Below are 26,728 nucleotides of genomic sequence, written 5' to 3'. Positions count from 1 at the left end.
AACATGAAATGAAGAAGTGGAAAGAATGCCTCAGCTAGCAACAGGAAGAGTACCATCAGCAGTAAGAACATTAATAGGAACATCAAGAGATCTAAGAGAGGACAAGACAGATGAATCAGAAGACATATGAAAAGAAGCTCCAGAATCCAGAACCCATGGGGATGTACCTGACTGTGTAGATGGTGGTCGCTCAACACTAGAAGCACCAGTCACAGAGCCTGTCGTACCTGTCGAAGAACCTGAAGCAACAAGTAGACGCTTAAGATTCACAATGACTGCATCACGGACCTCGGCCTGCGTGAGCTCGATCGGGTTGGCGCCAGATTCACCTGGACCAACCGTCAGGCGGATCCGACGATGTCTGTCTTGGACCGGGTCTTCGTGGACCCGGAATGGGAGCTCAAATGCCCCCCTTGCCTCCCTCCGAGCCTTAACCCGCATTGGTTCGGATCATGCTCCCCTTCTGCTCTCCTCGAAGAACGATAGACTCCCTCTCCTGCCTAGATTCAGGTTCGAGTCCTTCTGGCTCAATCAGGCCGGTTTTGCTGATGCGGTGCGAGCCCGCTGGGTGGCCGCATGGAACGCCCCTCACCGATCAATCTCCGCCGTCGACTCCTGGCAGCTCTGTGCTAAGCTGGCCCGCCAGTTTATGAAGGGTTGGGGGCCAACCTGGGTCGCAATCTCCGTGAGCGGAAGAAGTCCCTCATCGATTCCATCCAGGCCCTTGACCTTCGGACCGACTCCTCGGGACTGGCTCCAGACGAGTGGGTCATCTGCTACGACCTTGAGGATCAGCTGGCGATGATCTACTCTGATGAGGAGGCGTTCTGGCGCCAGCGGGGAACTCAGTGCTGGGTTTTGCGGGGTGATGCCAACACCGCCTACTTCCAGGCGATTGCGAATGGTCGTCGTCGCCGTAACTCCATCCCCCTCCTTTGGGAGGAGGAGACCCTTCTCCAGTGCCCCGCTCAGATCTGTGCCCACGTCGACGGTTTTTTCAGAGCTCTATTCTCGCCCTCCCCTCGGGGAGGGCTGTCCCTAGCCCAGTCTTTCTGGGATATTCACCAGCGCGTCTCAACCTCGGAGAACGCGGCGCTCATAGCTCCGTTCTCGGAGGACGAGGTCTGGGCGGCCATCAAGGCTATGAACCCAGCCTCCGCTCCTGGACCGGATGGCCTCCCGATGAAGTTTTTCCAGACTTTCTGGGATGTGATCAAGCCGGAGGTGATGGCTCTGTTCAAGGAATTCTATGTTGGGTCCATTGACCTCTCACGTCTCAACTTTGGGAACGTTACCCTTATTCCCCAGGTGGCGGGGGCCTCCGACATCCGCCAGTTCAGGCCGATCACGGTGATTAACGTGATCTTCCGTATCTTGGCTAAGGGGTACGCCAATAGGGTGACGCAGTTGGCTGACTGTATTACCCATCCTAATCAATCGGCCTTCATCCAAGGCCAATTCATCCTGGATGGGGTCTTAGTCCACTATGAGGTACTGCACGAGGTGCGCATTAGGCGACAACGTGCGGTCTTCCTGAAGATCGACTTCCACAAGGCCTATGATACCGTGTCTTGGGCCTTCCTCCGGGAAGTGCTCCTACGAAAGGGCTTTGATGACCGGTGGGTGACCCGCGTTCTGTAGATGGTTTCATCTGGCCGGACTGCCATTAACATGGACGGGAGGCTGGTCCGTACTTCCGCACCCAGTGTGGGGTCCGGCAAGGCGATCCCTTTTCCCCTTCTTGTTCAACATGGTCGTCGACGCCCTTGCCACCATTCTAGACAAGGCCAAGGCGGTCGACCATATTCATGGTGTTGTTACTCATCCCGTAGGAGGGGGAGGGGTTTCTCTCCTGCAATATGTTGATGACACCATTATCATGGTGGAGGGATCGAAGGATGATATTATCAACCTCAAATTCCTCCTCTGCTTCCAGCAGATGTCGGGGCTCAAGATCAACTTTGACAAAAGTGAAGTGATGATCCTTGGCTACCAGCCCGACGAGGCCCAACTCATCGCCGACCGCCTTAACTGCCAGCTTGGGCACTTCCCCTCCTCCTACCTGGGGATACCCATTAATGACTCGCGCCTCTCCGTCGCTGACCTGAGGTCGACGGTGTCTAGGCTCCAACACCGGATTGAACCGTGGCAGGGCCGGTGGCTGTCCAAGGCGGCCAAAACCATGCTCATCAACTCCATGTCTAGCCTTCTCATTTTCGTGATGAGCATCTATAGTCTCCATGAGACCTTGCATCACAAGATTGCCAAGTACCAGTCTCGTTTTTACTGGGCTGGAGAGGGCGATAAGTAGAAATACCACACGGTGAGCTAGCCCGACATCTGCAAGCCCCGCGACCAGGGTGGTCTGGGGATCATGTCGTCCAAGCGCATGAACATCGCCTTGCTGACTAAGTGGCTTTGGAGGATCGCCAACGGTGACGGTGGCCTCTGGCTCGACATCATTAGGAATAAGTACCTTAGGGGCCAGCCGTTGGCATTCTGCCAGCGCTCCGGAGTCTCTCAGTTCTAGCAATTGGTCATCCAGTTGCTCCCTGTCCTTCGCATTGGTTCTTCCATATCAAGTGGATCCGGGTCCGCTACGCTGTTTTGGCTAGATCGCTGGGTTGGTGAATCGCCGTTCGCCACCCGTTTCCCGGTATTATTCGCCATCGCGGTGGAATCTAGGACCTCGGTTGAGGTCGCACTCCGGAATCTTGGGCTCCTCGCGTTCCGCCGCCCTTTCGGGCCGCCTGAGCTCGCGGCCTGGGATGAGATGCTGCACTACATCGCCCTCAGCTCACCCAACGCCGATACTACGGCGGACCGCATGTCTTGGTGCCTAGAGCCCTCGGGCTGCTTCTCCACCCAGTCCCTGTACCGGGCCATCGTCACATCATCTACCCCGGCGGCCCTCACCGGTGTATGAGGCATTAGGCTCCCCCTGAAAGTAAGGATATTCATGTGGCAATGGATCCGGCGCAGGGTTCCCTCTGGGGTGGAGGTGCTCAAACGCAATGGCCCGGGCGACAGGATCTGCCCTCTGTCAGGGTCGGGCCGGAAAAATCTAGGGCCATGTGCGAAACTAAACAATGGGGCCCTACCTCACCAAAAAACATACTAACGAGCAATTATAATGTATATATATCTCATAAAAAATATAATATATATAATATAATGTCTTACATAAAAATTGAAAATATACAGAAGTAATACCTATTCAACTCCCGGTTGCTATTTATTTAAACATCCTCATTCTTTTAGAAAAAAGTTCATGAAAATGCTTTTTCCACCATCAAGTTCATGAAAGTTAAAAAATTAATTGATTTCGGGAAAAATTATCCAAATTAGAAAAAAGTTCATGAAAATTGAAAATTGAAATTTTTCATCAATTTGTTTTTTAAAAATGATCCATTTAAAAAAGTACATCTCTTTAAAAATGGTTCACGAATTTTAAAGAAATCTCGCATTAAAGAAAATGGAAAAGAATGAGAAAAAATAAAAAGGAAAAGATGAATAATAAACCGAACTAAACAACAAACTATGAAAGAGTGAAAACGAAGCACCTGTAAAGTTATGTCGTTGCGTCGTGATGGTTGGAGCTGAGCGGTCGTATCAAAACTGTTGTGGTTCGAGTCCTCGCACCTACCCATTTTCTATACTTCTAATAACAGAATAGAATGGGCCGGTCCAGCTAAATTTAGGGGCCCCCAGAATTTTGGGCCCTGTGCGGGCCGCACATCTGGCACCATTGTGGGCTTGGCCCTGCCCTCTGTGCGACGTGCTGGAGGACTCCAACCACATCTTCTCTTGCGTCACTGCTCAATTCCTGTGGAGTTGCTTTCGCGAAACAGTCGGCAGTCAATGGTGCCATACCAATGTACCTGACTTGTACGCGGAGATTCTGTCCGCCCCTTCGTCGGCCCGCCACATTAGGTGGCTGACCATCGGGGTGCTCACGTGGACCTCTGGACTATTCACAACAAGCTTGTGATCCAACGTGTGCCCCTTCGACGTGCCATTGACGCAGTGTTTAAAATGCGTGGTTTCCTACAGCTTTGGCGGCCGCTTAGCCGCCCATCCGACCGAGACGCCATCACCAACATCATCGCCAATATTTTCTGATGGCTCTCCGCATGGCGCCCCCACTCCCACCTCCGCCTCCAGAGCCAGATTAGCCTGCTGTGGCTTTCGCATCACATCACATACCCCCGGTGTTGGGTGTGGGTGTGCGTGTTTATGTGTTTCTCAGGGCTTGTTGAGTTGTGCCCTCAACGGAACCCTTTGGTGGTATACTGTGCCACTTATGTGTGTTTGTGTGTGTGTCTGTGTGTTGAACTTGGGTGTGTTGAACCTGGCGAGGGCGTCAAGAGAGGCGGCAAAAGCGGCGGGCAACAAGGCAGCTTGCAGTGCTGAGCTCGATAAAGGTTACGGGCGTGGAGGTGTTGTGGTGGGATCGATGAGGTCGAGGTTGAGTTGTTGCACGGGGAAATCGATCTCGGCTGTGTAGGGAACCAATTGTTGACAGATTGAGAGGGGTGGGGGTGGGGGGGGATTCATGGCAAATCTATTAATATGAGACTAGAACCTATCTGTGAGCAGGAATTGCACGTGGGTGGGGGGGGAGGAACTAATCTCTAACAACATGTCTGAAAATATGCGACTTGTGTGATAAATATGTACACAGGTGTGATAAATATGCACAAAAAAACTTATACAGTTAAGATGTTTACACGGCTAATATATATACAGCTCTAACAGTGATACTGTAGGTGATGCAACAAATATGTCACCCACACAAAAAGAACAAATATGTGAATACCCTATTACGAGTCAACTTTCGGAAAATAAAGATTCCAACCGATGTCCAACATAGACCCATAAAAGAGTAAATGCTCGGACTCAACTAGATGATAAACTCTGACCTTATTAGACCCTAATACTAACTTGTCACCATTTCTGAAGATAACAGTAATATGGTGCAGTGTTTGAATATATATAGAGATTGTATCCAACAAAAATTACTCCAAGTAAAACAAATAGTCATACAAACAAGAACTTACTTTTCTTTAGTTGGTTGGATGAAATATATAGCATCCAGTGAAGGTAATGGCTGCCTCCGTTTGTATAGATCTTCAACCACTGGAAAATGGTTTGCTTAGACTTAATATAGGTGACAAAAGCTGCATCTAATGGAAGAATCGTGTACAACATTACAAGAAATCATGTTTTGATGGAATCAAAAGGTTCAAGATGCAAGCTCAGAATTGTTGAAATATATTACCCATCCTCACCCCCATGTAACAGTTCAGGATCGATAGGCAAGGCAGCAGGATGCTATGTACCATGAAGTTTAGCAGCAGATAAGGGCGGTTTGAGGCAAAACTACTATAGAAACCTGATATGGTGCATCGGCGCAACTTCCAGTCAAGACGCATCGCACAATTATAGACCCAAGGCAGTTCTTTTAGATAGCATAGATGGCATTTTAATAAATTTTGAGGGTACACCTACAGAGGCAGGAATTTTTCAAGCTACCGTTGGATCTATTGAAGATTCCTCACCCTCAAATGCATATAAGGTAGTTATATAGCCCTCGCAAGAGATATCATAATCCAACAGTTGCCACCGAAAACCAACACTCATAATTTTATGTGATGACATGATGAAGTTCCTTGAATCAAATCATAGGATCTTCGCTCAAAGATATGCTCCATCAAAATAAATTTGTAAATAATGACAATAACGTCAAAAGGGCTTTTCAATGCAAGACATGTATGAGGTAAGAAAAACTTCTAGAAAGAAAACAGTAGACATATTGCATGTAAAGCGGATAATCTACAATGCGAGTGCTATCCGCCGGTTGTGGCATTTGGAATGTCACAAAATCTGAAGAAACAACTTCCAGGATGGTAAAAGTTATATAAAATGTATCATTCAAATGTCATATATGTTCCATCATTTGGAAGGTTCGGGATAACATATATATTGATCCCACTTTTGATAAATAAATATATATATATATATCAAGCCCACTTTTGTGTGGGTCACATGATTAAGTTTGAGTCAGAACGTCCAAAAATGTACCTACATGTCCTACATCCATATGTCATTTAGAAATCCTAACTGACAGGCATGTCGGGTCCAATGGAGCTTGTCCAGTTTGGCACCAGGAGCAGAGGACATACGGCATTTATTGTTCCAATGCATGCATGCGATGGACCTCTGGACACGTCTCGGCATGATACAAATGGTTGACCAGGCGTTGCCAGTGGACAGGTCAGGTTCGGTTATACTTGAACCTATTTTAACTATGTCAGATAATCAGCTAAGGTTGCATCCGACTTCGAAATTCAAGCAAGTTTCTTTAGTTGGTAGCCTGGTACTTTTGGTGAATTCGCCGGCAAATTACTCATAATGGACCTGTTTCACCAGCATGGAGGTAGCCACTTTCAATTTTATCAACTGCAAGCAATTTTCAAAAGTTTTCATTCCCAACGCCTGTTATATCAAATAAATAGAGTAGGCCGGACCCCAAATTCATAAAACTGAATGTAGATCCAACGTTCTTTCCTGATGAAGGGGTGGGTACGACGGTGGGACACGGCAGCAGCAATTTTGCAGAATGTGTGGACTTACTGTGAGAGCCTGGCTTAATAGGAATAATAGACTACTCATATCAACAAGGAATTCCTTCTTTTCCGAGAGCCCATTTGAAAAGAACTCCAAAGTTAAGCGTGCTTGGCTTGGAGTAATTCTAGGATGGGTGACCGACCGGGAAATTGGTCTCGGGTGCGCACGAATGAGGACAAAGTGCACAAGAAAGACTAGTGTTGGTCTATAGGGCTAGTCTAGATCCCGCCAGGCGTAACGGCCGGGAACCGGTGGCTGTGGACGGGGCGTTACAATTGGTATCAGAGCCGGCCCTCGCGGTTAAACTGGCATGCAAGGGTCAGGTGTGCGATCATGTAGCGCATGACGCGTGCGGCCCGTTGTGGCACACGGCATGGCACATCTGTCGGACGGGACGCGCATACGTGTGCCAAGAGGGAACGTTCCTGATGGGTCGACGAGGATGTCGGTTCCTTCGAGTGGGGGTGTATGTGATAGCCTGGCTTATTCCTTTGAGTGGGGTGTATGTGAGAGGCTTAATAGGAATGATAAACTACTCATATCAACAAGGAATTCCTTCTTTTCCGGAAGCCCATTCGACAAGCACTCCAAAGTTAAGGAGCCCATTCGAAAAGAACTCCAAAGTTAAGCGTGCTTGGCTTGGACTAATTCTAGGATGGGTGACCAGCCGGGGAATTGGTCCCTGATGCACACGAGTGAGGACAAAGTGCCCAGAAAAGACTAGTGTTGGTCTATGGGGCTAGTCTAGATCCCGGCAGGCGCTACACTTAGGTACTTTGATTGAGAAGGTCATTTTAAAGCATTGCATTCATTCCTGTAACCAAGCAGCTCATTTGCTAGCAAATTTCAATTATTCTAATAAGGCTATTTTTAGTCGGTTGGATGAGCCTCATGACTGTACCGTCAGTAAGCTTGTAGACGATGTATCAATGGTTTGATTTTAATAAAGCTAGTCATGATGGCCTTCCCTAAAAAAAATGAAATACTTACACAAGAAAAGTTTGTCTTTGCACACAAAATAAATTCATGGCCAAAAAGAGATATGGCTACTTACATGAAACCCCTTCTTCTGTGATATCCGCCATCTTACAGGAGTAGGACATTATCTTGACTGTAAACTTATCCATGATAAGAACCTAGAAGAGGTCATAAATATTTATTATCTATGTATAAGAAAGTACACAAATTTTATAAGGTTATTTGCTAGAGTACAACAACAACAACAAAGCATTTAGTCCCAAACAAGTTGGGTAGGCTAAGTATATATAATATAGCCATGTACCCTTTTGTGTTTATCCTGTTATATAAGGGGTTTCCTCCATATAGTCCACCACCTGTACATGCATATATATCGGCCTATGGCCTTATGGGAATACAAGTTGCTTATTCCTAACATGGTATTAGAGCATTAGGATTTTTTCCTCGCACGCGCAACTCGTGCTCCGATCCAATCTCGTCTCCACGCAGCCGCCGTCCTGCTGCTGCTGCAATTTGGTGTCTCCCGCTCCAACTGCCTCGATCGGGAGGCCTCTCCTGCCTGGACTGCTCCGCCATCAGCTCCCGATCCCGTTCCTGCGATCTCCTCCTGGTGCTGCGATCTGGTGTCTCCCGTCCAACTGTCTCGATCTGGAGGCTGTTGCTGCCTGGACTGCTCCGCCACCAGCTCCTGATCCCGTGGTGGCTCCTAGTTCTCCTCCCCCAAATCCGCCGGATCCCGCAGGCCTTGTCAGATCTCGCCGTTCCTGATACTCCCCGCCGCCGTCTCGTCAGGATTTCCCCTCGACGGATCCTGTCATCCTCGCCGATCCGTTGCGCCGTCTCCAGGTCGCGCCGTCTCCAGGTCGCGCCCGCAGGCCCCGCTCGAGATCTCCACTCGCGCTGCGTACGACACTCGAGGTTGTTCTTCTGCTTCACCGTGACTGGATCGCAGGTGCTTCTCCAGATCGGAACGCGCTGCTCCCACTTCACTCCAGGTCGCGTCGCCGGATCGCCACCACACCAGTCAGGTCACGCCGCCGGATCGCCACCACACCAGGTCGCGCCGCCGGATCCACCGCGCCGCTCTCGCCCTCCACTCCGGCCGCCGGATCGACGTTCTGCTCCTCCAGATCGTATCTAGTGTTCCCTGGTCGGTGACTTTTCCAAAAAAAAATGGTCTACACCAGCACGCAACGTTGCAGTCCCTTGCTTCCCGTGACTCCTGACGGCTGTGCCGGTAGTCCTTCTGTTGCTCCTGCGAGCTCTACATATGGTGATTGTTGCTCTACACCGACTCCTCTCACGACTTCCATCGGTGCATGTCGCTCTTCCCCGACACCTCTCGTGACTTTCACCGGTTGTCCTGGTGCCTATGACTCCATGGACTGCTCTTCGTCCACGCGTCTTCCCTTGGCGCTTGGTGCTTGTCTGCACACGGCCTCGTCTTCTCCACCGGTCTTTGCCGACGATACTGGACATGCTACACCGCCATATATAGCGGCTTCCACAGGTGGTGGTGGTCGCTTCTCTCCTCGTGCCATTACGTCGCCAACTTCAGCTGTGTACTTCACCGAGGACGAGATTGCGCGACTTCGCGCCCTGCTGCTTGCCTCCAACTCTCCGTTGTCGGGTGTGTCTACATCGACATCTTCAGTTGCGCCCCTGACTGAGCAGGAGATTGGACGATTTGGATGTCTGCTAGCTCCATCTTTTGTTTCTTCATCGACGGGTTCTGTTGGTTCTGCTACGGACTCTTCTGGCATTGTGAGACCACCTTCTACACACACAGGTACATCTCCGTAGGTTCTTGATACTGGAGCATCTTTTCATATGACTCATGATTCATCCACTCTGTCATCTACTCGACCTCTTGATTCTCCTGTTCATGTTCTTACTGCTGATGGTACTTCTCTCCCGGTTACTGGCCGAGGCACTCTTAGCACTTCATCTTTTCATGACCCGATGTTGCTCATGTTCCTCGGCTTACCGTGCAGCTCCTTTCTGGTGGCCAGATTGTTGACTCTGGTTGTCGGGTCATTCTTGACTTTGACTCATGTTCAGTTCTGGACTGTCACACTGGTGCTCTTCTTGGTGCTGGCCCCCGGCGCCGTGACTCTCGGGGTCTCTGGGAGCTTGACTGGCTTCACCTTCCATCCGTTGCCACCGCAGCCAGTCTCTCCTCCTCTGTTGCCTTGTCTACCAGCTCTTTTCAACAGTGGCATCATCGTCTGGGTCATTTATGTGGCTCCCGTCTCTCATCCTTAGTTCGACGTGGTCTTCTTGGATCCGTCTCCGGTGGTGTGTCTTTAGACTGTCAGGGCTGCCGGCTTGGTAAACAGGTTCAGTTACCTTATCCTCATAGTGAGACTGTGTCTCAGCGTCCTTTTGACCTTGTTCACTCGGATGTTTGGGGCCCAGCTCCCTTTCCCTCGAAGGAAGGCCATCGCTACTATATTATCTTTATAGATGATTTCTCTCGATACACGTGGATCTATTTTATGTCTTCTTGTAGTGAGGTATTATCTATCTATAAGCGTTTTCCTGCAATGGTTCACACCCAGTTCTCTACGCCTATTTGTGTGTTCCGTGCTGACTCTGCTGGAGAGTATATCTCGAAGATGTTGCGTGGATTTCTCGCTGAGCAGGGTACACTTGCTCAGTTCTCTTGTCCTGGTGCTCATGCTCAGAATGGTGTGGCTGAGCGCAAGCATCGTCACCTTCTTGAGACGGCTCGTGCGATGATGATAGCCACCTCTCTTCCGCCTCACTTTTGGGCTAAGGCTGTCTCCACCTCCACCTATCTCATCAATCTACAACCTTCCGCTGCTCTACAGGGTGGTGTTCCTTTCGAGCGTCTTTTTGATCGTTCTCCTGATTATTCGATGCTTCGCTTGTTTGGTTGTGTTTGTTATGTTCTTCTTGCCCCTCGCAAACGCACCTAACTGACCGCTCAGTCTGTTGAGTGTGTCTTCTTAGGCTATAGTGATGAGCATAAGGGCTTTTATGTTGGAATCCTATCTGTCGTCGGATGCGTATCTCTCGAGATGTGACTTTTGATGAGTCTCGTCCCTTCTACCCACGTCCATCTTCCTCGACCTTTTCAGTGGAGGATATCTCTTTCCTCACTTTTCCTGATACACCTCTCACCCCCCATCGAGCCTTTGTCTATTCGTTCTACTACCTCTGCTTCTCCACCTCTTACCGATTTGCCACCACCATCTCTCACGGTTTCCTCCCCTGGCATGTCACCGGATTCTACACCTTCATCTCCGGTGACTTCTACGTCTTCACCCCCCGATTCTACCTTGGCGATCCCCCCTTGCATTGTTCCATCTTTTCCTCAGTGTTACACTCATCGTTCACGTCATGCGGATGCCTCTGCGGATGTGTCGTCATCCTCATCTCAACCTCCCTATGCCTTGCGTTCTCGCCCTCGTCCGCCTATTGATCGCCTGGGATTTCCCACCGTTGGTGTTGTTGTTCTTGAGCCGACTTCCTATCCTGAATGGCAGTTTGCGATGGCAGAGGAGATTGCTGCTCTTGAACGCACTGGTACATGGGATCTTGTTTCCCTTCCTCCCGGTGTCCGTCCAATCACTTGTAAGTGGGTCTACAAGGTTAAGACTCACTCTGATGGTTCTCTTGAGCGTTATAAAGCTCGTCTTGTGGCTCGTGGCTTTCAGCAGGAGCATGGTCGTGATTACGACGAGACTTTTGCTCCTGTGGCCCATATGACCACTATTCGTACACTTCTTGTCGTGGCCTCTGTACACCACTGGTCTGTATCTCAGCTTGATGTTAAGAATGCCTTTCTTAATGATGAGCTGCGTGAGGAGGTGTACATGCAGCCACCACCTGGGTATTCTGTTCCTGATGGCATGGTATGTCGTCTTCGTCGCTCTCTCTATGGCCTTAAGCAAGCCCCCCACGCCTGGTTTGATCGTTTTGCCTCTATGGTAATTGTTGCTGGTTTTTCAGCCAGTGCTCATGATCCAGCATTATTTGTCCACATTTCTCCTCGTGGTCGGACTCTTCTTCTCTATGTTGATGACATGATCATCACTGGGATGACCCTGAGTATGTTGCTTTTGTAAAGGCCCGTCTTAGTGAGCAGTTTCTTATGTCTGATCTTGGACCTCTTCGCTACTTTCTTGGGATTGAAGTCTCTTCTACCTCTGATGGCTTTTTTATATCCCAGGAAAAGTATATCCAGGATCTTCTTGCTCGTGCTGCTCTTACTGACGAGCGCATTGTTGAGACTCCCATGGAGCTCAATGTTCACCTTCGTGATACTGATGGTGATCCCCTGCCTGACCCGACGCGTTATCGTCATCTTGTTGGCAGTCTTGTCTATCTAGCTGTCACTCGTCCGGATATCTCTTATCCGGTTCATATTCTCAGTCAGTTCGTCTCCGCTCCCACCTCGGTTCACTATAGTAACCTCCTTCGTGTTCTCCGATATCTTCGGGGTACGATCTCGCACCGTCTATTCTTTCCTCGCTCCAGTTCTTTACAACTTCAGGCCTATTCGGATGCTACATGGGCTAGTGATCCTTCAGATCGCCGTTCACTTTCTGCTTACTGTGTTTTTCTTGGTGGTTCTCTCATTGCCTGGAAGAAGAAGAAACAGACTGCAGTTTCCCGTTCGAGTGCAGAGGCTAAGTTGCGAGCGATGGCTCTTTTGACGGCAGAGGTGACTTGGTTACGGTGGTTACTTCAGGATTTTGGTGTTTCTGTCACTACACCGACTCTGCTCTTATCTGACAGTACAGGTGCTATCAGCATTGTGCGCGATCCTGTGAAGCATGTGCTCACCAAGCATATCGGTGTTAATGCTTTCTATGTGCGCGCTGGTGTGCAGGATCAGGTTATTGCTCTTCAGTATGTGCCTTCCGAGTTACAGTTGGCAGATTTCCTGACGAAGGCCCAGACTAGTGCACAACATGGCTTCTATCTCTCCAAACTCAGTGTTGTTCATCCACCATGAGTTTGAGGGAGGGTGTTAGAGTATATATAATATAGCCATGTACCCTTTTGTATTTATCCCGTTATATAAGGGGTTTCCTGCATATAGTCCACCACCTATACATGTATATAGCTCGGCCTATGGCCTCATGGGAATACAAGTTGCTTATTCCTAACAGGCTAGAGGTGAAACCCATAAGATCTTGCAACCAACTCATGGTTCTGGCACATGGATAGCAAGCTTCCACGCACCCCTGTCCATGGCTAGTTCTTTGGTGATGCTCCAATCCTTTAGATCTCTCTTTAGGGCTCTTCCCATGTCAAGTTCGGTCTACCCCGACCTCTCTTAACATTATCAGCATGCTTTAGCCGTCCGCCATACACTGGGGCTTCTGGAGGCCTGCGCTGAATATGCCCAAACCATCTCAGACGATGTTGGACAAGCTTCTCTTCAATTGGCGCTACCCCAACTCTATCTCGTATATCATTATTAAAAATATGGTACAGCAATTAGATGTTCTCAAGATCATAACCAAGTGTTAAAAGTATATTTGTAGTGTCTTAAATCTTATTAGAAAGGTTCATACATATGCATCAATATATATAAGATGATTAGTATATAGCCCAATCAATAATTGCAACGGAATATGATTTTGGTGCCAATGGCACCCATGCCCTTTAATGAAAATTGCATGGTGTGTAGTTTCCTAAGACTGTGATGGAATCATAGATATCAATGTCAAATAATAATAAGTACATGCACTGCATATGAATACTGCATGATGCAGTATTTGACATTTAGGTGTGTATAACATTAGATATACAACATAGAAAAGTTTCCCGTACTCATCAGTCTGTTCCTTGGATTTCAAGCAAAGCTGGCTAGACCTATTGTTTTCCTATTTCAATCACAATAAGAGAAGAACTTGCTAAAGGATTATTTATATCAAAGTCGTCCATTTAAAGAAGTAATGGCCAAAGTTTGACATAACAAGCTAATAACATCAGAAACCTGATAATCATTTCTCTTAAAATGAACAGTAACAATAATAAGGTATAGCTAATGTGATGTCAGGGGAAAAAATCTAAGGATAAGTTCTTGATATATCAGGAAAACCATGGCAGAGATCAGTTAACATGTCCAATGGAAAAGGATACCTTCCATGCTGATTTTGAACCCTTCCTAGTCGACCTGAGCATTTCAAATAATAATCCTGCATGATCAAGAAATTTGAACCGTTTGAATAAATGCAAAAATAAATTGAACCACAGCACCAGATTCTAAAGTTGCACCAGCAATTGCAAAATCAAGATAAAATAATAAAAAATATAGTGTGTTGTGGGCAATAGCAATCAGAGTTAAGAAAAGTAAGATATAGCAAAAATTTAAGCGGTGATCATCCACAGGAAAATTGCAGGCTCCCACAACTATTAACAACGTGAGAGGAAGATTCCTTTATTGTCGTGACACCCACAACGCATGATTGTTTCAACAGAATATGGAAAATGATAAGATCGGTGCATTAAACATCAACCTAGGCAGCCAATTAGGCATTCGCACCCGTAATCATCTCCGTTAGACGCATAGAAAAAGCAGCAGAATCAAGCGACAAGAAGAGGCGAGCGGCAAGAAGCAGATGTGAGCAGCTTACAAACAGAGCTGGAGGTCGACATGGAATCGGGGGTTAGGATGGACTTAATAGGCTGGCCATGTAACGCCTAGGCACAAAGCGGCCACCATCCCACCTGACAGATATATTCCACCAAGGCTCGCCTAATCAGTAGTAAACAAGTGTTCGTGTATGTGTGTGTTATGGGGTGGGGGGGTGTCAAGCACTAGCTAGACTAAAAGCAGCTTATGAACGCTCAACTCTGAAGATCATGCGGAATTCAGAGACAAAGCTCGGGATTTCATTTCATAAGAAAGGGGAAAGGCAATGTAGCTCCCCACCGGCGGCTAGGGTTCAACCCAATACACATTCAACATAAAGTGATAAAAAGGGAGATTACATGGCTTTATAGCCAGGGAGGAGAGGGACACGCGGGACTGACGAAGGAGAGGGACGCGCGACCGGCCGACAGGGGTATTGTCGGAATTTCCACAGTAAATCCCGGCTTTCCTAGCCGTTGGATGCTCGATGACCAGCTGAGATCAAATCCGACACGCACACACAGTACATTTACTTCCTCACTTGATCAGCAGCCTGACAGGGGGGGTATGCGTGTGTTATGTGTGTGTGGGGAGGGGGGTGCAACACCGTATCCATGGCAACTGAGCAAGAATGGTTATCCCCACCCCCACCCCAATACTGGGTGTTTCCTCCCCTGCTGATCCTTTCCTGCACATGCTACCAATATGCTCCTATGCAGAATGCTCTCGCCCATGAGGAAATTCATTATAAAGCACAAAGAATCATTATTTATCATTCTGACAAATCACGAATGCATTGTCCTTTTTTCCATAGCAACACAAATGTAATAAACAGTGAAGTGGAAACACCTGAAATAAATATACAATAATGTAAAATATATAAGCGTTGTTAACGACTATTAGTATTGGTCTAGAAGCCTTGTCATGGTGTCCTCACGGCAGATGTCATGGGGTGGCTTATCGAGTGGTTGGGGCCAAAGAGCGTCGGTGGGTTCCGAAGGCGAGATTGGGGACAAGCTGTGCGTGGCACACAATGTACCCAGGTTCCGGGCCCTCCATGGGAAGTAACACCCCTAGTCCTGCCGGAACATGTATATGGTGGGCGAGGAATACAATGGTGCTCCTTGAGCTGTTTGCCGGAGGAGGAATAAGGAGCTAGCTTGCTCTCCCTACCTCTCCTACGGGTGTGTGTAACTAAGTGGCTAAAGAGGGAACTCGGAGAAGAACCCCGAGCCAGGAGGGCAGCTGGGGGGCCTTATAGGTCAACCCCCCTGCTTAGAATATGCGAGGATAATGGAGGCGGGCCCCGGCTGGCAGCCACCCTAGACGGCCCTGGGGCCCACCAATGGTCCGGTCTCGTCGCCTGTAGGGTCCGCCGACTGCAAGGTCCCATTGCTAGCGGGGCCCGCCGGCTGGCCGCCACTATAGCCATGCGTCAACGACATCATGGAGTGGTTGGCACTGTGTCGTCACAGTGACGCGTCGCCCGGTCGGACCCGGTCAGCGGCGTCATGGAGTAGGTAGGCGCACGCCTACTACAGGATCGGGCCGCCTCGTCAAGGTCAGCGCAGCCCTGTAGCCAGGTCTTGCTCCCGTCAAGGGTCCTGTAGCCACGCGCGCTCTGTCAACGGGTCTTGTAGCCACGCAGGCCTTGTTGAATAGGCCGTGTCTTGTCGTCATACGCCGATATGGGTGGATGGTACGGGCGCTGACCCGCCGGCTGTCGCCATAGCCGGCTAGTCGAGCCGGTCGCCGCCCAGCCGACTCGAGGCTGGAGGACCGGCCCACCAGAGCAGCCGGACGGACGGCCAGGCGACCAAGGGGGGCCAGCCGGCCTAAATGTTTCGAAGCGTTAAGTTCTTCGCTCTGGTATACCCAGGGATCATATCCCCAACAGTAGCCCCCAAAGCCGTTGGGGACCAAAGATCTTCGACGAAGGGGGCCAGCGGCTTCCCCCTCCGAAAACCGCAAGTTGTTGATGTAGAGGCGCCGGCCGGCTCCAACTTGAGGGACGCCGGCCCCGCACAGCCGACCGGCTATGCCCGACGCATGGGGTCTCATGACGCCGCTTCGGTTTCTACGCCGGTCCGCGCACGCCACGCGTAGCTCCAGGGGGGCTGGCCCCACCACCACGCGCACGACAGGACATTGTCGCAGGCCTAGCCCAGTAGGCCTTGGCCCGCGGGAAGGATCTTCTACGGGCGCGGCCCGACGGTTGAGATCGCGGTCGCGTCCTTCGGGTTAGTGGGGTCGTGGGCGTAACCAATCCCCACGCCCCCACGTCTCCCTCGCCTTAATAAGGGAGGAAAGGAGGAGAGGCCGAGGCCACCAGCACTTCGCCCCCTCCCCTCGTCTTCCTCCTCGCGCCGCTGCCCAAGCTCGAGCTCGCGACGCCTCGCCGTCCTTCCTCCGTGCACCCGCAGCGCTCACCGCCTCCTCTCCCTCCTCTCGCAACGCTCGCCGGCGAAGGCTCGCTTGGCTCCGCGCCACTCGCCTCCGTACCGCCGTCACGCCGAAGCCACCGCCGAGCTCGGAGATGGGCGAACCTCCCTCCGGCTATTGGGAGGGTTCCACCGTCCGCCTTGAGGACATTGAGCGCCTCCGTCGTGCCCGGAAGATCCCGACGACGGATTGCGTCACCATTCGGGCCCCGGCGACGAGCTGGCGTTGTAGCCTGAGGCGAGGGAGTACGTCATCTTCACGTCGCACTTCATGCGAGGCTTCGGCCTGCCGGCTAGCAGATTCTTCAAACAGTACCTTGAGACCTTCGGGCTCCAGCCGCACCATCTGGGGCCCAACTCTATTCTCCAGATTTCTGGATTTGTCACCTTCTGCGAGGCCTTCCTCGGCATCCTTCCCTTCCGAGTTGTGGAGGAAATTCTTCTACTAATTTAATTGCCATCAAAGTACGAAGAGATCGGATCTTAAACTCATCAAGCTAATTGCCATCAAAGAGCATTGAAAAAGATACGGAAGAAACCATGTTCATAACAGTAGCTACCAATTGTTGAAAGAAACCCAATTTAATTATGGTAGCTTCCACATATTGTTGTTCAACTCTATCATAGTCTTTCATCATGTCCACTTTGAAAGCACAATGCCTATGTTTTGCTGACTTGTTACTCTTCATAAAATGTAAGCACTCGTGTCGTGATGATGTTGTCAGTTATTAACCGGCCAGGCACAAATGCTCGTTGTTCCTCGAAAATAATCTCAGGCGGAATTAACTTGAGGTGATTAGCTACTCCCCCTGATAGGGATATAAGTCAGACACGGGTTTTTAGGTCTTCAATTTGATTAGCAAAAATGTATTGTATGTCACAAAATATATTTTTAGATATGTCGCCGAATGAAGTTTCTAAACATATTTTTTTGTGGCATATTATATATCTTTTGCTAGTTAAATTGACGACCTAAATTCCTGTGCGAGATTATATTCCCATCTAAAGGGAGTATAACACGTTACACTCACTAATGGGGCGGAACTGAGGGAGAAGTTTTTGGTTAAGTACCTTTGGGTCAGGAGTCAGGACTAAAACCATTTTATTAAGTTCCTCCGAACTCTCTTGGCCATGAACAATTTGGAGAATCACAGCCGTCACCACCGCCCCACACATACCCCAATGCTTCTGAAAAAGTGTGCCCAACACCTTCAGCTGGCCATTGAATGCTAGACCTTTGTCGCCACATAGTCTCCTCGCGATGATAAAATTCCATCAACCTGTCCAGGGCCTTCGTCTCCTCCCTCGACCGGCCAACACGATTTGGAATATTTCTGAGTTCTTCCAAGCGGTTTTTTCATATTCCAAATCTATGTCCTAACACTTCCATAGGTGGTGCTGCCAAACGAATGAAGTGCAGCCATGCCATTAAGCTTTTCCCTCAGGAACCGACAAACATGTAGCCTGGTCCTTCTGCGCTCTATCTACGGCTGTTCAAAATTCTCATTTGATTCCCACATAAACTCAAATCTGAACTACCGAGCAGAATAGGACCATGGTCTGAAACAGCCGAGAAGATTTTTCTCCAGTCTGCAGTAGCCAGGGACCTGTCCAGGCTGACTCACGTATAGCCACCTCCTGTAACTTTTTTTCTCAAAAGTTCAGCTTCTGCCAACATACCCAAGATCACACAAGCCGCACTCATCTACAGCCTCCCTAAAACCCCCTAATTGAGCCTGAGTTCTTTGCCCTACTTCAACATCCTCATCTTGCCTGAGAACTTCATTAAATTCTCCCCAACATGACAAAGGGAGGTCACTTTCTGCCTGAATGTCACGAAGAGTATCCCTGTTTTATATCTCTCACGAGTTTGAGCTGTTAGGAAAGCAACTTGTATTCCCATGAGGCCATAGGCCGATATATATACATGTACAGGTGATGGACTATATGCAGGAAAACCCCTTATATATTGGGATAAATACAAAAGGGTACATGACTTGTATTATAACTCTAACACCCCCCCTCAAACTCATGGTGGATGAACAACACTGAGTTTGGAGAGATAAAAGCCATGTTGTGCTCTAGTCTGGGCCTTCGTCAGGAAATCCGCCAACTGTAACTCGGAAGGCACATACTGAAGAGTAACAACCTGATCCTGCACAGCAGCGTGCACATAGAAAGCATCAACACCAATATGCTTGGTAAGCTCATGCTTCACAGGATCGCGCGCAATGCTAATAGCACCTGTACTGTCAGATAAGAGCACAGTCGGTGTAGTGACAGAAACACCAAAATCCTGAAGTAACCACCGTAACCAAGTCACCTCTGCCGTCAAAAGAGCCATCGCTCGCAACTCAGCCTCTGCACTCGAACGGGAAACTGCAATCTGTTTCTTCGTCTTCTAGGCAATGAGAGAACCACCAAGAAAAACACAGTAAGCAGAAAGTGAACGGCGATCTGAAGGATCACTAGCCCACGTAGCATCCGAATAGGCCTGAAGCTGTAAAGAACTGGAGCGAGGAAAGAATAAACGATGAGAGATTGTGCCCCGAAAAATATCGGAGAACACGGAGGAGATGACTAGTGAACCGATGTGGGAGTAGAGACAAACTGACTCAGAATATGAACCGGATAAGAAATATCCGGACGAGTGACAGCTAGATAAACAAGACTGCCAACAAGATGACGATAGCGCGTCGGGTCAGACAGGGGATCACCATCAGTAGCAGAGAGGTGAACATTGAGCTTCATAGGAGTCTCAACAATGCGCTCATCAGTAAGAGCAGCACGAGCAAGAAGATCCTGGATATACTTTTCCTGGGATATAAAAAAGCCATCAGAGGTAGAAGAGACTTCAATCCCAAGAAAGTAGCGAAGAGGTCCAAGATCAGACATAAGGAACTGCTCACTAAGACGAGCCTTGACAAAGGCAATATACTCAGGGTCATCCCCAGTGATGACCATGTCATCAACATAAAGAAGAAGAAGAGTCCGACCACGAGGAGAAAGGTGAATAAATAATGCTGGATCATGAACACTGGGTGAAAAACCAGCGGCAGTCACCACAGAGGCAAAACGCTCAAACCAGGCTCAAGGGGCTTGCTTAAGGCCATAGAGAGAGCGACGAAGACGGCATACCATGCCATCAGGAACAGAATACCCAGTTGGAGGCTGCATGTACACTTCCTCACGCAGCTCACCATTAAGAAAGGCATTCTTAACATCAAGCTGAGAGATAGACCAGTGGCGTGTAGAGGCCACGGCAAGAAGTGTACGAACAGTGGTCATATGAGCCACAGGAGCAAAAGTCGTCATAATCACGACCATGCTCGTGCTGAAAACCACGAGCCACAAGACGAGCTTTGTGACGCTCAAGAGAACCATCGGAGCGAGTCTTTACCTTGTAGACCCACTTACAAGTGATGGGACGAACTCCAGGAGGAAGGGAAACAAGATCCCACGTACCTGTGCGTTCAAGAGCAGCAATCTCCTCAGCCATCGCAAACTGCCATTCAGGATGAACAACAGCCTGATGATAAGTAGTCGGCTCAAGAACAGCGGCTCCAGCGGTGGAAAAGCCTAAGCGATCAACAGGCGGACGAGGACGAGAACGCAAGCCATAAGTAGGCTGAGACGAGGATGACGGCACATCCAAAGAAACATCCACAGTACGTGAACGTCGAGTGTAACACTGAGGAAAAGATGGAACAATGGAAGGAGGAATCGCTAAAGTAGAATCGGAGAGTGGCAACGAAGAAGTCACCGGAGATGAAGGTGTAGAATCCGGTGACATGCTGGACGAGGAGACCGTGGAAGATGGTGGCGACAAATCGACTAGAGGTGGAGAAGCAGAGGGAGCGGAATGAGTAGGCAAAGACTCGACGAGTGTGATAGGCGTGTCAGGAAAAGTGAGAAAAGAGATATCCTCCACTGAAAAAGTCGAGGAAGATGGGCGTGGGTAGAAGGGACGAGACTCATCAAAAGTCACATCCCAAGAGATACGTATCCGACGACCGATAGGATCCCAACAACGATAGCCCTTATGCTCATCACTATAGCCTAAGAAGACACACTCAACAGACTGAGCGGTCAGTTTGGTGCGTTCGCGGGGGGCAAGAAGAACATAGCAAACACAACCAAACAAGCGAAGCGTCGAATAATCGGGAGACCGATCAAAAAGACGCTCGAAAGGAACACCACCCTGTAGAGCAGCGGAAGGCTGGAAATTGATGAGATAGGTGGAGGTGGAGACGGCCTCAGCCCAAAAATGCGGCGGGAGAGAGGCAGCAATCATCAATGCACGAGCCGTCTCAAGAAGATGACGATGCTTGCGCTCAGCCACGCCATTCTGAGCATGAGCACCAGGACAAGAGAATTGAGAGAGAGTCCCTTGCTCAGCAAGAACACCACGCAACATCTTAGAGATATACTCGCCAGCGGAGTCAGCACGAAACACACGAATGGGAGAAGAGAACTGAGTATGAACCATGGCAGCAAAACGCTTATAAATGGACAACACCTCACTACGAGAAGTCATGAAATAAAGCCATGTGTAACGAGAGAAGTCATCTATGAAAATAATATAGTATTTATGACCCCCTTTCGAAGCGAAGGGAGCCGGACCCCATACATCGGAATGGACTAAATCAAAAGGACGCTTAGACACTGACTCACTATGTGGATATGGTAACTGAATCTGCTTGCCAAGACGACAACCCTGACACTCTAAGGAGGCATCTCCTGAGACAGACCCCAGAAGACCTCGACGAACTAACGACGACAAACGAGAACCACACAGATGACCAAGTCGATGATGCCACTGCTGGAAAGAACCAGTAGCCGAGGCGACCAAAGCGGAAGAACTGGCGAGAGAATGGGCAGAGGAAGGAACATGAAGCCAGTCCACCTCCCAAAGACCCTCAGAATCACGGCGGCGAGGGCCAGCCCCAACCAGAGTGTGCGTGCGACGGTCCTGGACAGAACAAGAGTCAAGATCAAGGATGACACGACAACCAGAATCAGCAAGTTGAGCAGCGGAAAACAAATTCATGGTAAGTCGAGGAACATGAGCAACATCAGGAACAGAATAAGAAGGAGTGGTAAGAGTGCCTCTACTAATGACAGGAAGGGGAGTACCATCAGCGGTGAGGACATGAACAGGAGAATCAAGCGAACGAAGAGAGGACAGAGTGGAAGAATTAGAAGTCATATGAAAGGAAGCTCCAGAGTCCAGAACCCATGGGGATGTACCTGACTGTGAAGAAGGTGGTTGCTCAATGCGGGAAGCCTCGGTCATAGAACCAGCAGTACCCGTTGAGGAAGAACCTGAAGCAGCGAGCAGACGCTTAAGTCTCAGAATATCCTGCTCAGTCAAAGCGATGGCTGAAGCTGTCGAGGTAGATGACGAAGTCGCTGTAGATGATGACCGCGCCTTGCGCAAGTGTTTCTTCTTCGTGTAGCAGTGGGGCTCAATATGACCATCATTGTTGCAGTAGTTACAATGTGTACGGGGGCGAGCTGAGCCGCCAGAAGGAGTGGGCAAGAGCGGCGGAGCACTCGGGCGAGAAGGGGTCGGTGCAGTAGGTGGCATAGAAAAAGTCCGAGCAGCGAGCACCGAGGGAACCTCCAGTAAACCAGCACCACGTAAGCGAGTCTCCTCAGCACGAATCTCAGAAAGCGCCTCCATGAGAGAAATACGGCCACGAGCAAACAACTGAGCACGCCGGGGCTCAAACTCCTTACGGAGCCGAGACAGGAACTCGTAGACGCGATGAAACTCCAAGTCGGCCTGGACAGCCTGGCAACAGGGGCAAGTACGACAACCAGCACTGCGGAGAGAATCAAGCTGGCGCCAGATAGCAGAACTCTGTGCATAGAAGTCATCAACAGTAGAGTCACCCTGCTGAAGAGCATGCTCCTGACGGACCACAGAGAGGTATAAGGCATCACCAGAGGGCTCATAGCGCTGACGAAGGCGGGTCCACATCTCAAATACAGTAGGAAGGCCCAGAAACTCAGAAGCAAACTGAGGCAGAACACTACTAGTGAGAACAGCGGCAGCACGAGCATCATCATCAAGCCACTGGGTGTAAACGGACAGAGCACCATGATACAGCTGAAGAGCCTCCTCATAAGCCAAGACCTTCTCATCATAAGCACTCACAGCGGCCTCATCAGCAAGCTGAGTCGCATCCTTTGCGGCCTGAGAAGCATCCGCAGGAAGAGCCGGTGGGGTCGGCGGAGTGGGAGCCACGGGAGGAACCGGACATGGCGGACAACAGACCTCGCCGGAAAGAAAACCCCATAGGCGAATGCCACGCATGTGAATGCGCATGAAGCCAATGAACTCGGTGTAGTTAGTGCCATCAAAGATCACCGGACAACGAGAAACAGCAACATAGCCAGATGCAGTAGACATTTTTTTCTGCTTTTTTTTTTTGAAAGAAATCAGTCAACGGGAGGAAACCGCGTCGACAGCAGAAGGGGAGACTCGGTCTGGGGGGCCCGTCGGTAGTGGAGACCGCGTCGAATAGATCAGATCAGGCCAGGGTCGCGGTCAACAGACAGCACAACAGGGTCCGGGGCACTGGATCGGTCCTGGCGACGCGGGGATCGGTCCTGGCGACGCGGGGCAAATCGAGGAAGGGCGGCGGCGACTGAAGCGGTCCTGGCGGACGCGGGGCGACGCGTGGAGGAGCTCCAGCCGTCCTGGCAGGCGCGGGGCGACGCGTGCACTGGATCGGATCTGGCAGGCGCGGGGCGACGTTGCAGATCGGTCCGCTGGCGTGCACTGGATCGGAGCTGGCGTGCGCGGGCGACTGGAAGGATCTTGATGGAGCCGCGCCAAGACCTGCCAGATGCGATCTGGCGAGAGAAGATGGAGCCGCCTCGACCCGGGATTGAAGCGACGCGTCGGGAGATTGTAGAGACGCGGCTGGAGCTCCTCCACGTGCGGGACGAGGCAGGCGAGACGAGGGCCGGTACCAGCGGTGGGAAAGCTAGATCGGGAAAAGCACGAGTTGCGCGTGCAAAAAGAACCTAGGCTCTAATACCATGTTAGGAAAGCAACTTGTATTCCCATGAGGCCATAGGCCGATATATATACATGTACAGGTGATGGACTATATGCAGGAAAACCCCTTATATATTGGGATAAATACAAAAGGGTACATGACTTGTATTATAACTCTAACATGAGCCTCTCTTACACACAAGTCATGTGCCAAGTATTCATTCCCAGCAGAGTAACATAAGAGTCAATGTGATACTTCAAAAACTGAAACTAAATTAATATCATGGTTCCAGAACACACCTAATCCACCACTTCTACCAGAACTACTGGCTACAAAACAATTACCAAAACCTAAAGCATGAGATAAACTTTCGACCCGTGTCTTGTGCACCTGAGTTTACAAAATACACAGCACCGTTGGGGCTGTTGCGGGCAAGCCCGGCCTGTGACAGTTCCAACTGAAGAATCTCATTGCTATCGGCGGTGCCCCGCTGATGATGAGTTGGTTGATGCGTTGTCATCCTTTGTTTCTCGAGATGATGATGAGTTGGTATGCTTTGGATCTCTTTTTGCAGATGGGCTCAGCAGCACAACAGCAGCTGCATTCCCCAAGGACTCAGCTTGATGCACTAAAGTACCCACTTCATATGCTGCCCCACCCTGCACACCGTTCGGGGTGGTAGACTTCTTGGACGCTGCACCTTGTTTCCTGTTAGGGTCTTTATCATCCATGTCTGCATATGCGTGTTGTTCTCATCATCGTCAGAGGAAGGATCCTCCTCCATACTATCATATGTACCAAGTGCACCATAATGTGTGGGTTTCGGCACCTGTATAAGCGCTGCCTAGGAAGGGCTGCCTAGAAATTCCTTCCCCATACCCCATAATGTGTGGGTTTCAGCACCTATATTAGCGCAAACGTTTCTCGCTATTTGTTTGTAAATAATATCCTCATTACACATGAAGATATAAATATGAAGGAGCAGCCCAACATCACAGGCCTGTCCGATGCTATCCGAGCTGAGCCTCAGTTTGGCAAGGGTGGTGGGTCTTGCGGCGCTTCTTCCATCGACAGTTCACACTTAGAAGCAGGGGCGTGGCATTGTAATCATCGTCGTTTATAAGGTGGTAAAGCGACCTAAGGCAAGCACCACCCACTCTGACGCCTATATGCCTAAAGTGGGCACTTAAGCACAACACCTAAAGCGGGCATATTTCTAAGGCACTGACAGGGCGTCTTATCACTTAAGCGTCTAAAGCAGGACGCCTTATAAATAATCAGGGTATTGCCCTATCTCGAGATTGACAAGTTTTTCTTCTATCAATGCATCTAGATGCGAAGCTTTTGTGTTTCCTTGGGAAAAAAGAGATGTGAAGTCCCGATTGTCCAGTGTGTTAGCTTGCCCCATAATCCATTAGACATGATCTCCGTATATTAGAGAAGCACATACACGAGCAACAAATATAATGAAACAAATGGCTACCCAACTGGCTGATACGAGTACTTTATCACTCACAGTTCAACGGTAATGCAGCATTGAAGACCTAAAGTTAAAGGCAACAAACGTGTTACAATAACCTACTCCGCTATGGGCCTTAAACAACAAGTTTACACAACCATGCCAATTTCTCCAACTCCACAAGCAGCTAGATCCAGCGGCCCAGTTCCAGTGACAACATTAAGCAAGTAAATCAAAATCAGAAGAGGCGGGGGAGGAGGGGAGCGAAAGGGGTGGTTACGGTCTCGTGTGATCTGCCGGAAGCTCCGGCGGTGGCCGCCCTGCGAAGAGGAGTCCGAATCTAACGACATGCCACCGGGAGATCTCACCGCCTCCCTCCGGTGACGAGGCCTCTGTTTGTGGCCGTTAGGTGCGATCGGAGGACACAGAGTAGAAGTAGAAATGGGGGTGGGAGAGGAAGAAGAAACGGGGGTACGAGCCTCCAAACACCAAGACCAAGACCGTCGTCGGCCGCCACCCGCGCAGGAATTTACCAGACTACCCCAACGTTACCAGAACAGTCGCCATATCCTGAGAACATGTCGCGCTAGGGTGAAGTCTAAAAAAAACCTTAAATTCATATCTCTTGTCGGAATTAAACCCTGACCTCCTAATCCCTGAAATCGGTATTCTATACTTCTCAAACTCGGTCAAGATCAATCTTGAACCTGTTTGGCGTATCAGGAAAAAATCGATTCCAACCGGGATCTGAGGATATTCTCGCTCACATCTATGTTCCGCGTGTCATTTATTTTCCTCCACCGTTCAGCCATGACAACGACCCATAGCCTTGCATAGATCCTTCAGGTCACTGCCTCGATCTTACGGTACCCGATGAGCTCGCGATCGGGGACGACATGTCCAATACATGTACATCAGCCTGTAGTTTTTGAGCCGCGCCTCACCAATCCTGTTGAGCAGGATGCTCCTCCTGTTTGATATTCCCATGCACGAGCTTAGGTGTCATGTTGTCTTTCCGCCACATTACTTCTTGTCGGATCATAGTGTAATTTTACTTCTTGCCGGATCTGGATCGCAATATCAAGTTGCTTTCCTGCAGCACCTACATGGCCACATTTGCACTAACTTTGTTCACTGCTTGGTTTGACTGGGATGTTCAAGAAAAAGGAAAGATGAATGCATTTAAAATCTATGAGTTGCCTTAGTAAGAAAGTTCCTCCTTCTCGCTATAGAAATGATCTTTAAGACAACCTATCTGTTTCGGTTTTGAAGAAGACAAGAATGAGTCAGTACCAGGTGTCCTCGGTCGTGATACACTAACTAACCAACTTAACCTATAGCGCTCAATCAAATAAAGTTTTGAATTCCCATATGGAGAAAAAACTACCTTCAATCCATAGTGCCATCTTTCTCTTAAAATGACATTATTTATGCTTTCTTCAAGATCGAGATCATCTAAGACCTATGTCTGATATCGTCCAATAGCAGGTTTAGTGAGCACCACATACCAATCCACCTACTTTGATAGCATAAAATCGTTCGGAGATTTTAATGTAAAAAACACTTGCGCAGAGCTTGGAGAGCAGAGCAC

The 26,728-nt window shown here is 49.4% G+C and overlaps 1 protein-coding gene across 4 annotated transcripts in view; it reads right to left on the bottom strand.

The window, feature by feature from the left end:
* The window catches only part of LOC123404202 (probable protein transport Sec1a), a 104,317-nt gene extending 78,647 nt beyond the window's left edge, over positions 1–25,670 (bottom strand). For all 4 annotated transcript variants that reach the window (XM_045098119.1, XM_045098120.1, XM_045098121.1 and 1 more), the window contains exons 1-4: positions 25,418–25,670; positions 13,732–13,787; positions 7,685–7,766; positions 5,061–5,139 (exon numbers count right to left, since the gene is read on the bottom strand). In XM_045098119.1, coding sequence (XP_044954054.1) covers positions 5,061–5,139; positions 7,685–7,766; positions 13,732–13,787; positions 25,418–25,487 — 287 coding nt within the window. In that variant the 5' untranslated portion in view covers positions 25,488–25,670. The remainder of the gene's footprint in view (positions 1–5,060; positions 5,140–7,684; positions 7,767–13,731; positions 13,788–25,417) is intronic.
* Positions 25,671–26,728: the final 1,058 nt, after the last annotated feature.

This window comes from Hordeum vulgare, chromosome 6H (genome assembly GCF_904849725.1).
Source record: "Hordeum vulgare subsp. vulgare chromosome 6H, MorexV3_pseudomolecules_assembly, whole genome shotgun sequence".
NCBI classification, from domain to species: Eukaryota; Viridiplantae; Streptophyta; class Magnoliopsida; order Poales; family Poaceae; genus Hordeum; species Hordeum vulgare.
Note: the sequence above shows the minus strand (reverse complement) of the source record. Positions and strands in the feature narration are given on the sequence as shown.